General features: G+C 42.7%; 1 protein-coding gene across 2 annotated transcripts in view; it reads right to left on the bottom strand.

The window, feature by feature from the left end:
* Positions 1-6,886: 6,886 nt before the first annotated feature.
* LOC122563755 (C-reactive protein-like) overlaps positions 6,887-12,478 on the bottom strand; it is a 6,972-nt gene continuing 1,380 nt past the window's right edge. For both annotated transcript variants that reach the window (XM_043717950.1, XM_043717951.1), the window contains exon 3: positions 6,887-8,444. In XM_043717950.1, coding sequence (XP_043573885.1) covers positions 7,828-8,444 — 617 coding nt within the window. In that variant the 3' untranslated portion in view covers positions 6,887-7,827. The remainder of the gene's footprint in view (positions 8,445-12,478) is intronic.

Below are 12,478 nucleotides of genomic sequence, written 5' to 3'. Positions count from 1 at the left end.
AAACCTTCACATTATAGGTGAAAGTGAGTACTGCAGATGCTGGAGATTAGAGTCAAGAGTATGGTACTGGAAAAGTACAGCAGGCCAGGCAACATCCTGATGCTGCCTGACTTGCTGTGCTTTTCCAGCACCACACTCTTGACTCTAGCCTTCACATTATTCCTACTGTGTGGTGTCTATAACTCAGCACAGCATTTGAGTCTAGCCTCTGCTTTATAGAAATTCATTATAACAGCCTTGTTTTTGCATTATTTATCAAGCTCAGGATTCCATACACCTTCCTAACCGCTTTTTCAACCTCTCCTGCTATCTTTAATCATTTGTGTACTTGAATCTCCAGGTCTCTTTATTCCTCAAAATACTGCTGTGTGAAATTGTTCCCTGGACTACCTCTAATTTGATTTGCCCAGTTTGAATGAGGAATAAAGTCCCCCATGATTACAGTATTTTCATTTGTATTGACACCTCATATTCCCTGATTTATGCTCTGTTCTATATTACAACCACTGATTGGAGGCTCGTGAATTACTTCCACCAATGCTTTCTGCAGTTGATTATTTTGTAACTCCAACCAAGCTGATGATACTTCTGATTTTCTAAGCTAAGACTCCTTCTCTTTACTGCATTAATCAGGATCAGGATTACAATCCTTTACAATCAGAGTCAGCCCTAAATCATTTTCTATTTTACCCATCTCTGCTAAAAGTAAAGAACCTGAAATGTTTAGTTCTGAACTTGGGTCACTTTGCATGCACCTCTCTGGAATGACTGTTTTATCATTGAATCTAAAGCACAGACACAGTCTGTTCAGTCAGATCATCGTGGTGTTTATAGGCTGTTACAATCCTCATGGGAATACAATGCTCTACAAATCAAGGTGCACTATCCCACAAGTCATCATAAATGTAAGAATAATTGATTAATATCTGGCAGTGACCGTGATCAAAAAGAAAACAAATTCACACCAGGTTTCATTAATGCACAAGAAAACATACACTTATTCATTAAGACATTGAGTCTTAAGATAAAAAAAAACACTGGTTCCTTCTCTGCAGCAGAGTAGTCTTAAACCTCCATTGTCCAGTTGAAAGTCTGAATAATCTGGTACTCCTGGATATTTAATTCCAAGTCATGACCATTCTACAACCATGTCTCTGTGATGGCTATCAAATCATATTTGTTCAAGATGATTTGAGCCGTTAACTCATCAACCTTATTATGAATGCTACAAGTGCCTTTATGCCAGCTTTCTTACTGGCATGATTCGTAACATCTCTAATAATTCCTGAGTTATCCTTCATTTTTGCTTATTTTGTAGTCTGGCTTGAACTTCAACCCTCCAGCATACATGCTAACCTGCTGCTTAGCTTTTCATTTATCACCATACTTCCTGTTGCTTTCCTTTTCCCTTCCCCCCGACTCACACGTTTAAAGTCCCAGTGACCACCGTATTTATCCTTTTTGCTCGAACACTGATTCCAGATCGGTTCAGGTGGAGACTGTCCCATTGATACAGATCCTTCCTGTTCCAAACCTGATACCAATGCCCCATGAAATGGAACCCCTCTTTCCCACACCATTCCCTTAGCCATGTGTTTACTTCCCTAATTTTCTTGTCCCTCAGCTAATTTGCTCGAGCAGTAATTCAGAGATTATGATCCTTGGGGACCTGTTCCTTAAATTCGTTCCTAATGCTTTACAATCCCCAAAAAGGTTGTCCATCCTAGGCTTGCCTATGTTGTTAGTCCAAATGTGGACCACAACAACTGGATCCTCTCTCTCCCGCTCCAGTATCCTTTCAAGCCAGTCGGAGATATCCTGCACCCTGACACTAGGCAGGCAACACACCATGTGGGACTCCCGATCTGACTTGCAAATGACACTATCTGTCCCCCTAATTATAGAATCTCCTATAACTACCATTTGCCTTTTTGCTCCCCCCCTCCTGCACCATGATCCCGTGGTCAGCTGGCACTTCCTCCCTGCAGCCCTTTTCCTCGTCTACACAATGAACAAGCATCTCATACCTGTTAGGTAAGGTCAAAAGCTGAGGCTCCTCCGCTCCTGAACTCAGGATCCCTTGACCTGCCTCACTTGCAATCACACCCTGCTGTCCCTGATCGCGGATTGAATTTGAATTACTCAATCTACCAGGTGTGACTGCCTCCTGAAACAAAGCATCCAGGTAACTCTCCTCCTCCCAGATGTGCCGCAGGGTTTGAAGCTCAGATTCCAGATCATCGGCCGCTGCTCAAATATATTGCCGGCAGCCACTGGTGTTCACCTCTGCCTCTGCGGCCGCCGATGCTAGAGGTGAGTTTTTTATATAGATATTTTTATTGAAAATTTAACATGCTTTTACAAATTTACAAATTAAAAAAAAAACAAGTATAAACATTGATGTACAATTAAATCTTAAATAAATAATAACCAAAATCTATCAAACAGAAAAAAGAGATACCGAGAAAAAAGCAAAACTCACCTAACTACTAATCTAACTTACAACTAACCAGAGTATGTGATTAAATCTCTTACATTATTCAGGAAATCAAAATGATGGATAACACAGAAATTCAGTAGTGAAATACATGCTCAGAATGTGTTAAGATCAGATCGTAACAAAACCCGTATTCGTACGGGATTCCTCTCCCAAGGGGCCCCGGACCAGTCAGGTCCACCATCTCAATTAAATAAAAGCCCTTGTTAGGATGGCTGAAATATTTGTATTTGTGTAATTCAAGAAGGGCTGCCATATTTTATGGAATAATTTGGTTTTTTAGTGCACCATATTTGGAAGGAAGTCAAGGGGAATATATTCCATGATTAATCTATCCAATTCGAAAGTCCAGGAGAGCCCTCAGCCACCCAGTTTACCAAAATATGTTTCCTTGCACAGAAAGAGAGAATGGAAAATAATCTCTTCCCGTGCATGTCCAGGGAGGATAAGCTCAAAAAGCCCAAAAGGAGAGATACAGGGTCCACTCTAATTTCTGTTCCTAAGATTGCTACTTTAGTCCAATATCTACGGATCTTATGACAGGTCCATAAGCAATGTACAAGAGGGGGCACCTCTATTTTACATGTGGGACACATTGGAGATGCTCCTGCCTTAAATTTTGCCAATCGGTCCGGTGCTATATGGGCCCTATGGAGTATCTTCAGCTGGATAGTCTGAGTTCTGTTACAGATAGTGATTCTTCTGGCGTTTTCCCAAATGTCATTCCACATTTCTATAGAGATTTCCAGTCCCTAATCCTGATCCCATGTTTTAACCAGATTGTCCATATCTTCCGATACTTCATCATGTAATAAATGATAAAGAGTGCTGGCCGAAGATACCCCCATTGGCCATAACACACTACGTTCTCTGACTGATTTATAAAGACTGTCTAATAGCGTAGTCTTCTCCTGTATGTAATCTCGAATTTGAAAGTATCGAAAGAGATCACCATTAGGTAATTCAAATTTCTGATGCAGCTGTTCAACAGACATCAGGACCCCTTCCTTAAACAGATCCCCTAAACATGAGATACCCCTGGATCTCCAGAGATTGAAAGTGGCATCTGTAAACCCCGATTGGAATCCCCATGCTCCCACTATCGGCACATAGGGGGATGTTTTGTGTGAATTGCCCTCATTTTTGCCGCATTATATTCCAAGCTTTAATTGTGTTTAGTATTATAGGGTTTTTACAGTGATCCGTAATGATTTTCCTCTCGTCTGAAAATAAGAGGTTAATAAGTGGGATTTTACTTGAGAAGCCTCGATGTTCAGCCAGATTGATTGCGGGTCAGACAAGACCCAATCGGCTATGTAACTTAATAGGGAGCTTTACTGATATTTCCTAAAATCTGGAAAATCCAATCCTCCCCTTGCCTGTGGAAGCTGTAGCTTCTTCAGCTTAATGAGGGGCTGTCTATGATTCCAGATAAAGGAACCCAGCCAGCCATACAATTTACCTAGTGCCAGCCTCAGCACCATCACCGGAAGCATTCTCATAGGGTATAGGAGACGGGGCATGACATTCATTTTACTTAGTGCTATTCTACCTAGCCAGGAAATTGGAAGTTCTCCCCATCGCTGGAGGTCCTGCCTTATCCTTTCCAGTAAATGCACAAAGTTAGCCTTGTATAGCTGGCCAAATACTGGGGTAATAAAAATGCCTAAATATAAGAAACCCTCCAGGGAAAGTGGGATCCATCTAATAAGTGGGATATACTAGCGAGGCTGCCCATTGGCATAGCCTCAGATTTTGAGAAATTAATTTTATAGCCTGAAAATACACTAAATGTATTAATAACTTGGATTAAGCGAGGTACGGACATCAGAGGATTACTGAGGAATAGAAGAACATCATCTGCATAAAGAGTAATTTTATGTTTACCTGTACCAGTCCTCGGGGCTGTTATATTAGGGTCAGCCTGTATAGCTTCTGCTAGTGGCTCAATTATTAGCGTAAATAGCAATGGCGAGAGAGGACATCCCTGACGGCAGCCCCTACCCACACTGAAGCTATTCGAACCTAATCCATTGGTAACCACAACTGCTTTGGGATCACTATAAAATGTTGAGACCCATTTGGTAAACACCTTTCCAACGCCAAACCTTTCCAATGTGTAAAACAAATATGACCATTCAACCCTATCGAATGCCTTTTCCGCGTCTAATGAGACTACTACTCCTGGAATCTTTCCCTGATGGCAGATTTGAATCGCATTCAAAACCCTTCTAATATTATTGGATGATCTACGGCCCTTAATAAACCCCGTCTGATCCTCCTTTATAATATGTGGCAATACCTTTTCTAGCCTCAATGCTAACATTTTAGAAAGCATTTTAAAATCTACATTTAGCAAGGATATTGATCCGTATGACGCGCAATCTTCTGGGTCTTTTCCTTTTTTGAGAATAAGGGAGATATTCACGTCTTTCAGCGAAGGTGGGAGACAGCCCTGACTGTATGCGTAGTTATACATATCCATAAGTGGACCAGCCAATATTCCTGTAAATTCTTTATAGAGTTCAGCTTGAAAGCCATCTGGGCCAGGTGCCTTACCGCTCTGAAGTTGCCTGATTGAATCAAGTATTTCCTGGGTTGTTAGAGGAGCATTCAGGACCGATACCTGTTCCAGGGTTAGGTCTGGAAAGGTCAAGTTTTTAAAGAATGATTGCATCTTCCTAGCTTTATCTTCACAATCCTGCGATTTATATAAATCAGAATAAAACTTTCTAAAGATTGCGTTAATCCTTTTATGATCATGAGTCAGAGTACCCGTACTTTCCTTGATAGACGTGATAGTTTGAGGGGCCTTCTTTTCCTTTGCGAGAAATGCTAAGTTTATACCAGGTTTATCACCAAATTCATATAAACTTCCTCATTCTAGTGAAGAAGTACATCGATGGAATTCACAACCCCAAGGTACAGTGGATACCAGGACACTGAATAAATTTACGGAGGAAGTAGACAGATTTTTAATTAGTAATGGGCTAAAGGGTTTTGGGGAGTGGGCAGGAAAGCTGAGTTGAGGCTGAGATAAGTTCAGTTTGATTGTATCAAATGCAGGGCAAGCTTGAGGGGTAGAATTATGTTCTTACGTTCTTACATTCTCTGTCCTAACTGACCTACCTTCTACCTAAGATAGTGTTTCCAATTCTAGACTCCCAAAATAGGGAAATCATGCCCCCTGCGTCAAATTTGTTCAAATCTTATAAGCTTCAATCAGATGTTATTTCACCTTTTGCAGCTCTATTGAACACAGGCCCAGTTGAACCAATCTCTCCACATAGGATAGTCCTGCCGTCTTTGATATCAGCCTAATGTATGTACACTCCCTCAGTGAGTGAATATATCCTTTCTGAGGAAGGGAGACCAAACCTGCACTCCAGGTGTAGGCTCACCTTCTATACTTAATGTAGTTGAATTGTTACTTGTAGCTGGAATCTAATGACCTGTAATAGACAGCGATCCTTGTTCACTACAGCAAACTGGTCCATGCTTTCCAGCCACCTGCGTTTGAAAGTCAGATGGTTTGGAAATTTTCCACATTTCTTTCAGAAACATTAACTTCTGTGAAGATTCTTGGAATAAGAGTTTTGTTTTTCAATGCACTAACTGACAAAAAATGTCCATGATATTAATTCAAAAAACAGAAGACCTTGGAATATAGGAATTAGGACATTTTGTTGAGGTTATACAGGAAGTTGCTGTGGCCTCTTCTGGGATACTGTGTGCAGTTCTGATCATCCTATTATAGGAAGGATATTATTAAACTGGAGAGGGTTCAGAAAAGGTTTACCTGGATGTTGGCAGGAATGGAGGGCTTGAATTATAAAAGTAGGCTGGAACTTTTTTCACAGGAGTTTAGGAGATTGAGGGGGATAGTATAGATGCTTATAACATCATGAGAGGCATTAGATAGGATAAATAGCAAAGGTATTTTCCCTTATATGGGGAAGTTCAAAACTAGGGAGCATTTTTTAATGTGAGGGAAAGACATTTTAAAAAGACATGATGGGCAACTTTATTTTACACAGGATGGGTTGTGTGTGCAATGAACCACCAAAGGAAGTGGTGGATGCATGTAGAATTACAATGTTTGAACGACATTTGGATGAGGACATGAATAGGAGGGATATGGGCCAAATGCAGGCAAATGGGATTAGTTTAGTTTGGGAACATGGTCAGTGTGGACTAGTTGGACTGAAAAGTCTGTTTCCATGCTATAAAACGTGATGAATTTATGAAAATTCTCCCCAACCTTATCACTCAACAGTACTGATATTGCAGATTATATGGTCATTATTTTATTCATGTTTGTGGGAGTATGCTATCCATAAATAATTTGCCAAGTTTCCTGTATTAAAGCAGTGACTGCATTTCATTATGTTGGGAGCCGGATTGTACTGAGTTTTATTCGAAGATTAGACACACTAATTTAAATACACAATAAGCTTGCCATTTTGATGTGCATTTATCGATGTGATGAAGCTACATTACAGATTGATTATAATTTCATTCCAAGGCGATTGCAAAGTATAAAGTGTTTCAAATCAAAGTGCAATTCCAGCGACAGGAGAGACAGTGTACATCAAGCAATAACCCACAAACAGTACAGTCACAATCCAGGACAGAATTAACTTCTCCTACAGTCTGACTGTCCCTCAGACTCTCACGCATTTAATTCTGCTAACTGTCTCAGTTAGGTGTAAATTCCCTGTCTTTGTCGGTGCACTTTGATTGTGATAGAGACCTAATCCCACTGGGAATTTAATGTGTGCACTAGTGACACAACAAGGGAAGAATGGGTGAGGAAATAGGTGGTCCCCTGTTAGGTCGGAGCAGTTTGAGAGAATCTTTAGGTTTTAATCAAAGTTCAGCGCAGAGTGCAACACACTGGGGATTTACACCAAGTTCTTATGGTGGGGTGGTAGCACCCTTGCCTTTAAGCCAGGCAGCCTGGGTTCAAGTAATAACATCTTGAATAGGTTGATTAGAAATTTTTTTTATATATGCCAAGCTACATCCTGTGCCAATAGGTCACATTCTCTGACTCCTCATCTCTGATGATGTGAATAACAGAGATTCTTTCCATTGAGTTTGAAACTGAGAAGGATGAAAAACTATAAGATTCCAGTGGAAAAACTCCTGATCTGAATATTATTAGCCCAGTGATCAATTCCTCTTTATTATTGTGGAATCCTGCTGATTCTGAGAAAAGATGATAAGGTCAGGTTGTTCAGCTATTATAGCAGTTTCTGGGAATGTCTGCAATTTTCTTCTCAGCGTTTAGCCCATTGTTCCCAAAATGGATCCTCCAGCAAAGAATTTTAAACTGTGCAGTCTTTATTGTCCTGAATTTTGACTTTTCCTCTTGCAATGTACCATACTGACGACCAGTCAATGATGGACCCCCCCGGATTGTAACAACCTTCACTCACAGCCTTAATCTCACTGGGTGTTAAAACATGGTCCCACAGATTAACATCAGATACCTCCCCAACAAAACTCTGATCGATGTCAAACCCTCCCCCAACCTTGTCCTGCTCCTGACCCAGAATATAGGTACCCCTACCCTTCACTATACTCCCCTTTCTACCAACTTTCCGAACACTTCGCTGTCCATTCACCCAGAACGTTACTTCCCCCTGCCCAGACTCCCAGGTCACACAGATGTGCCTCATCAGCGTATCCATCGCTGGAAGGCAAAATGGAATCACAATGTCTTGGAGGTACAGATCGAGTCTTGTATCACTTGCTTTGAAGAGCATCAGTTCATTGTCATGCTGTGAACTTGCATAGGAGAATAACCCATAGTTGCGGGACTCTGCAGATGCTGCCCGCAAACACAGAGTAAAGGCAGACAAATCAGGACAACGCTCTGGTTTCAGTTGAACGTAACTGTCCTTGGTTTGGACCGGAAATGTCAGCGACTTCCCTGCGAGACCTGTAACAAAAGAGATTCAATCTTGTTCAGTGACTTTGAAGTAGTGATAATCACCAGAAACATCCCGGGGAAGAGGGGTTTGTCATTCTGAATGAACGAGTTAAAACTTTGAATACCCAGTGTGTTGCCCTCTGTCTAGATCAGAGTGGTGCTGGAAAAGCACAGCATCCGAGGAGCAGGAAAATCGGGCAAAACCTCTTCACCATTTTCTCGTTACTATAGTGTTGCACTCTGTGCTGAACTCCAGATTTATGAATGCCCTTTCAGAACTTACAGCACTCTCCAGCCAAACAAGTCATGACTGTAATTTGGGAAAGAAGTGAGATTTGTGTACAATCCACAGAATGCCTTGGATTAGTGTCAGGTCATTGACTTTAATGTTTCTAGCTGCTGGATAATTAATGACCAGGACAAGAAGGCCAATTCCTTCCTCATCTCAGAGTGGTTTCCAGTGTCTGGAGAAAAATGATCCTCCATTCACAGATCACTTTCATTCTCATTTTTAATGAATGATAATTGCACACCTTGGAGATTATGTTGAGCCTGGCCCTTCAGGGAATGGACCCCAGTGTTTTAGTTTTACTGCTGGTCCTTTCCCAGGTCTTGGGGAGTGCACATTGCTCTATGTCCATTGATCATGAAAGGAGTGAATGTCGAAGGTGGTGAAGGGAGTGGATGCTTGTGGGTGTGGTGCCAATCAAGCAGTTGCTTTGTCCTGGATAGTGTTGAGCTGTTGGAACTGCACCCATGCAGCAAAATAGGGAGCATCTCAGAGTCTGGAGGTTAGTTACTTGCTGCAGAGTGTGCAACCTCTAACCTGCTCTTGTAGACAATATTGACATCACTATTACCCAAACTATTTTCCAATGTGAGCCTCCTTTTGACACTTAAGTTGACCCTGATGCCAACAAGAAAAACAGCCATAAAACACAGTGCATAACTATGAAAGTTCCTGTACTATAGATCAGCATATAAAACATCACAGAAATATAGTTGAGAGTGTGTTGCTGGAAAAGCACAGCATGTCAGGCAATATCCGAGGAGCAGGAGAATCGATGTTTCAAGCATAAAACCTTCATCAGGAATTTCTGATGAAAGGCTTATGCCCGATGCACCAAACTTGTTGGAAGATTTCCCCAGTACATTGGAACCTCTTCCCTGGCATCCTTTGCAAAGGTTTACAACTCTGAGCTATAATCCTAACTATAATCCCTACGTAATGATTACCCCAATGCTAGCAAACCGTACACCCAATCATGCTGCCACTCAACAGCTGATTAGCTCAAAGTTTGGGTGAAGATATGTAGCTCGGGTGCTCGTTGTTGTGGGAGCGCTTCACAGGAGGCTCCCAAGCACTGAGGATGTCACCTAGACCGGGGACGAAATGTCTGCAACACAAATTCCCAGCTCGGCGAACAGAACCACAACAGCTGACTAGCTCCTGACCTGACCACACTGTAAACTGAACTGTCTACCCACTCACCAGCACTACTGCTTAACCCAATCACAAACCTATATCCAGAACAGAATTCAATCAGGATGAATGTGAGGTGAAACAATTGGGCAGGACAAACAAGGCAAGGGAATGCATGAACAGTAAGCTCCTAGGAAGCCTCATGGATCAGAGGGACTTTGAAGTGCATGTACATTGGTCCCTCAGGACAGGTGGAGAAAGTTATCCAGAAGGCATATGGGATACTGGCCTTTATTAGTTGAAGTTAAAAATCATACAACACCAGGTTATAGTCCAGCAGGTTTATTTGGAAGTATTAGCTTTTGGAGTGCTGCCCCTTCATAGCTGAAACATTGACTTTCAGAGTAGGAAAGTTGTGCTGCAACTGTATAAGATGTTGGTTTGGCCACAGCGAGGGCATGATGTGCAGTTCCAGAATCCACATTATTGGAGGGATGTAGTAGCACTGGACAGGGTGCAGAGGAGATTTACCAGGATGTGGCCGGGGATGGAAAGTTTTAGCTATGAAAACAGACTGTTTTTCTTAGAGCAGAAAAGATGGAGAGGGGCATGATTGAAATGTGTGTAACTATGGGGGGGTGCAAAGATAGGGTAGACAGGAACAGACCTTTCCCCTTGAGCATAGATTGAAGGTCGAGGCCAGAACATTGAGTGGAAATGTGAAGCAAGCCTTGTTCTCCCAGAGGGCGGTGGGATCTAGAACTTGCTGTCTGTATGGGTGGTAGAAGCAGAGACCCTTAATTCATTTAAGAGCTATTTTGATGTGCAATTGTGATTCAAAACATAGAAGGCAGCTAGCAAAGTGCTGGAAAAAAGAATTTGAATAGTTATGGACTGGCACAGACTTATAGAGTCATAGAGTCATAGAGTCATAGAGATGTACAGCACGGAAACAGACCCTTCGGGCCAACCCGTCCATGCCGACCAGATATCCCAACCCAATCTAGTCCCACCTGCCAGCACCTGGCCCATATCCCTCCAAACCCTTCCTATTCATGCACCCATCCAAATGCCTCTTAAATGTTGCAATTGTACCAGGAGACTTGATGGACTGAAGGATTTTCTTCCGTGCTGTAAATCTCTGACTGTATAAGTTCCTGCATGGAGTCGAGGTCTGGGTAATGGGGGAGAGTATCTAATCTTCCCAATGACAGTGCTGCAGTGGAGGCCTCGAAGGTGACTCCTCATTGCCAAAGGGCCAGAGATTGGTAGATCCCGCACAAAACATGGAGATGAATCACGATGGATAAATGTCTGAGTGGAGCAGTCAGCTGGAAGCATTCCCTCCTCCACACAAACTAACCTCTCCTCTCTCACCCCCACCCCTCCCCCCACTGTAAATGTGTCCTTCCTGCTCCCTCACATTGTAAAAGCCTCCTTCCCTGGATACAGTCTGTAAAAAGGCCTCTCCAGCAGCTGATGTTTAAAAATAACTTCCTCACCAATATGGTAATTACGGGGCTTATCTTTACACCAATTTGAGCAACTATGACACATGTGCAAGTCTCCTGTCCTCTGAGCCCAGTCCTGGATGGGAGATTGTGGCCATTGTTGGCTATTGCTTCCCTCAGGGTATCTCGCAACTAGACTCAGGGTTAATCCACATTCAGGCTGCCCGCCTTTCTAGTCACTGCCCTCTATCCGTTGTAATTTCACCCTGTAATGGGCGGCACGGTGGCTCAGTGGTTAGCACTGCTGCCTCACAGCACCAAGGACCTAGGTTCAATTCCTTTCTCAGGCAACTGTCTGTGTGTAGTTTGCACATCCTCCCTGTGTCTGCATGGGTTTCCTCCAGGTGCTCCAATTTCCTCCCACAGTCCAAAGATGTACAGATTAGGTGAATTGGCCATGCTAAATTGCCCAAAGTGTTAGTTGGATTAGTCAGGGTGGACTTGTTGGGCCAAAGGGCCTGTTTCCACACTGTAGGGAATCTTAAAAAAAACCACACCCTCATTTACCATCCGCCTGGGAAACCACCTTCTTGGTGAACACCATTGGAAAGTACTTCAAATGAGTCACAATCATGAAGACCTTGAACTGGGGAGAGGAAAGGACACAGTTCACAGAAAATAGACCTTGTCAAGAAATGTTGGCCCAGCCAGCAGAAACCCACCAATGAATACCTATTAAAAAACTATAGCGATTGTAATGAGGTCAGCCAGGTGGAATAGGAGCCATATACAGTCATAGAGATGTACAGTACGGAACAGATCCTTTGGTCCAACTCATCCATGCCGAACCAGATATCCCAACCCAATCTAGTCCCACCTGCCAGCACCCGGCCCCTATCCCTCCAAACCCTTCCTGTTCATATACCCATTCAAATGCCTCCTAAATGTTGCAGTTGTACCAGCCTCCACCACTTCCTCTGGCAGCTCATTCCATACACGTCCCACCCTCTGCGTGAAAACGTTGCCCCTTAGGTCTCTTTTATATCTTTCTCCTCTCACCCTAAACCTATGCCCTCTAGTTCTGACCCCAGGGAAAAGACTTTGCCTATTTACCTGATCCATGCTCCTTATAATTTTGTAAACCTCAGCCTCCGACGCTCCAGGGAAAA

This window comes from Chiloscyllium plagiosum, chromosome 27 (genome assembly GCF_004010195.1).
Source record: "Chiloscyllium plagiosum isolate BGI_BamShark_2017 chromosome 27, ASM401019v2, whole genome shotgun sequence".
NCBI lineage: Eukaryota > Metazoa > Chordata > Chondrichthyes > Orectolobiformes > Hemiscylliidae > Chiloscyllium > Chiloscyllium plagiosum.
The sequence above is the reverse complement of the archived record's forward strand: the minus strand, read 5'-3'. Positions and strand labels throughout refer to the sequence as shown.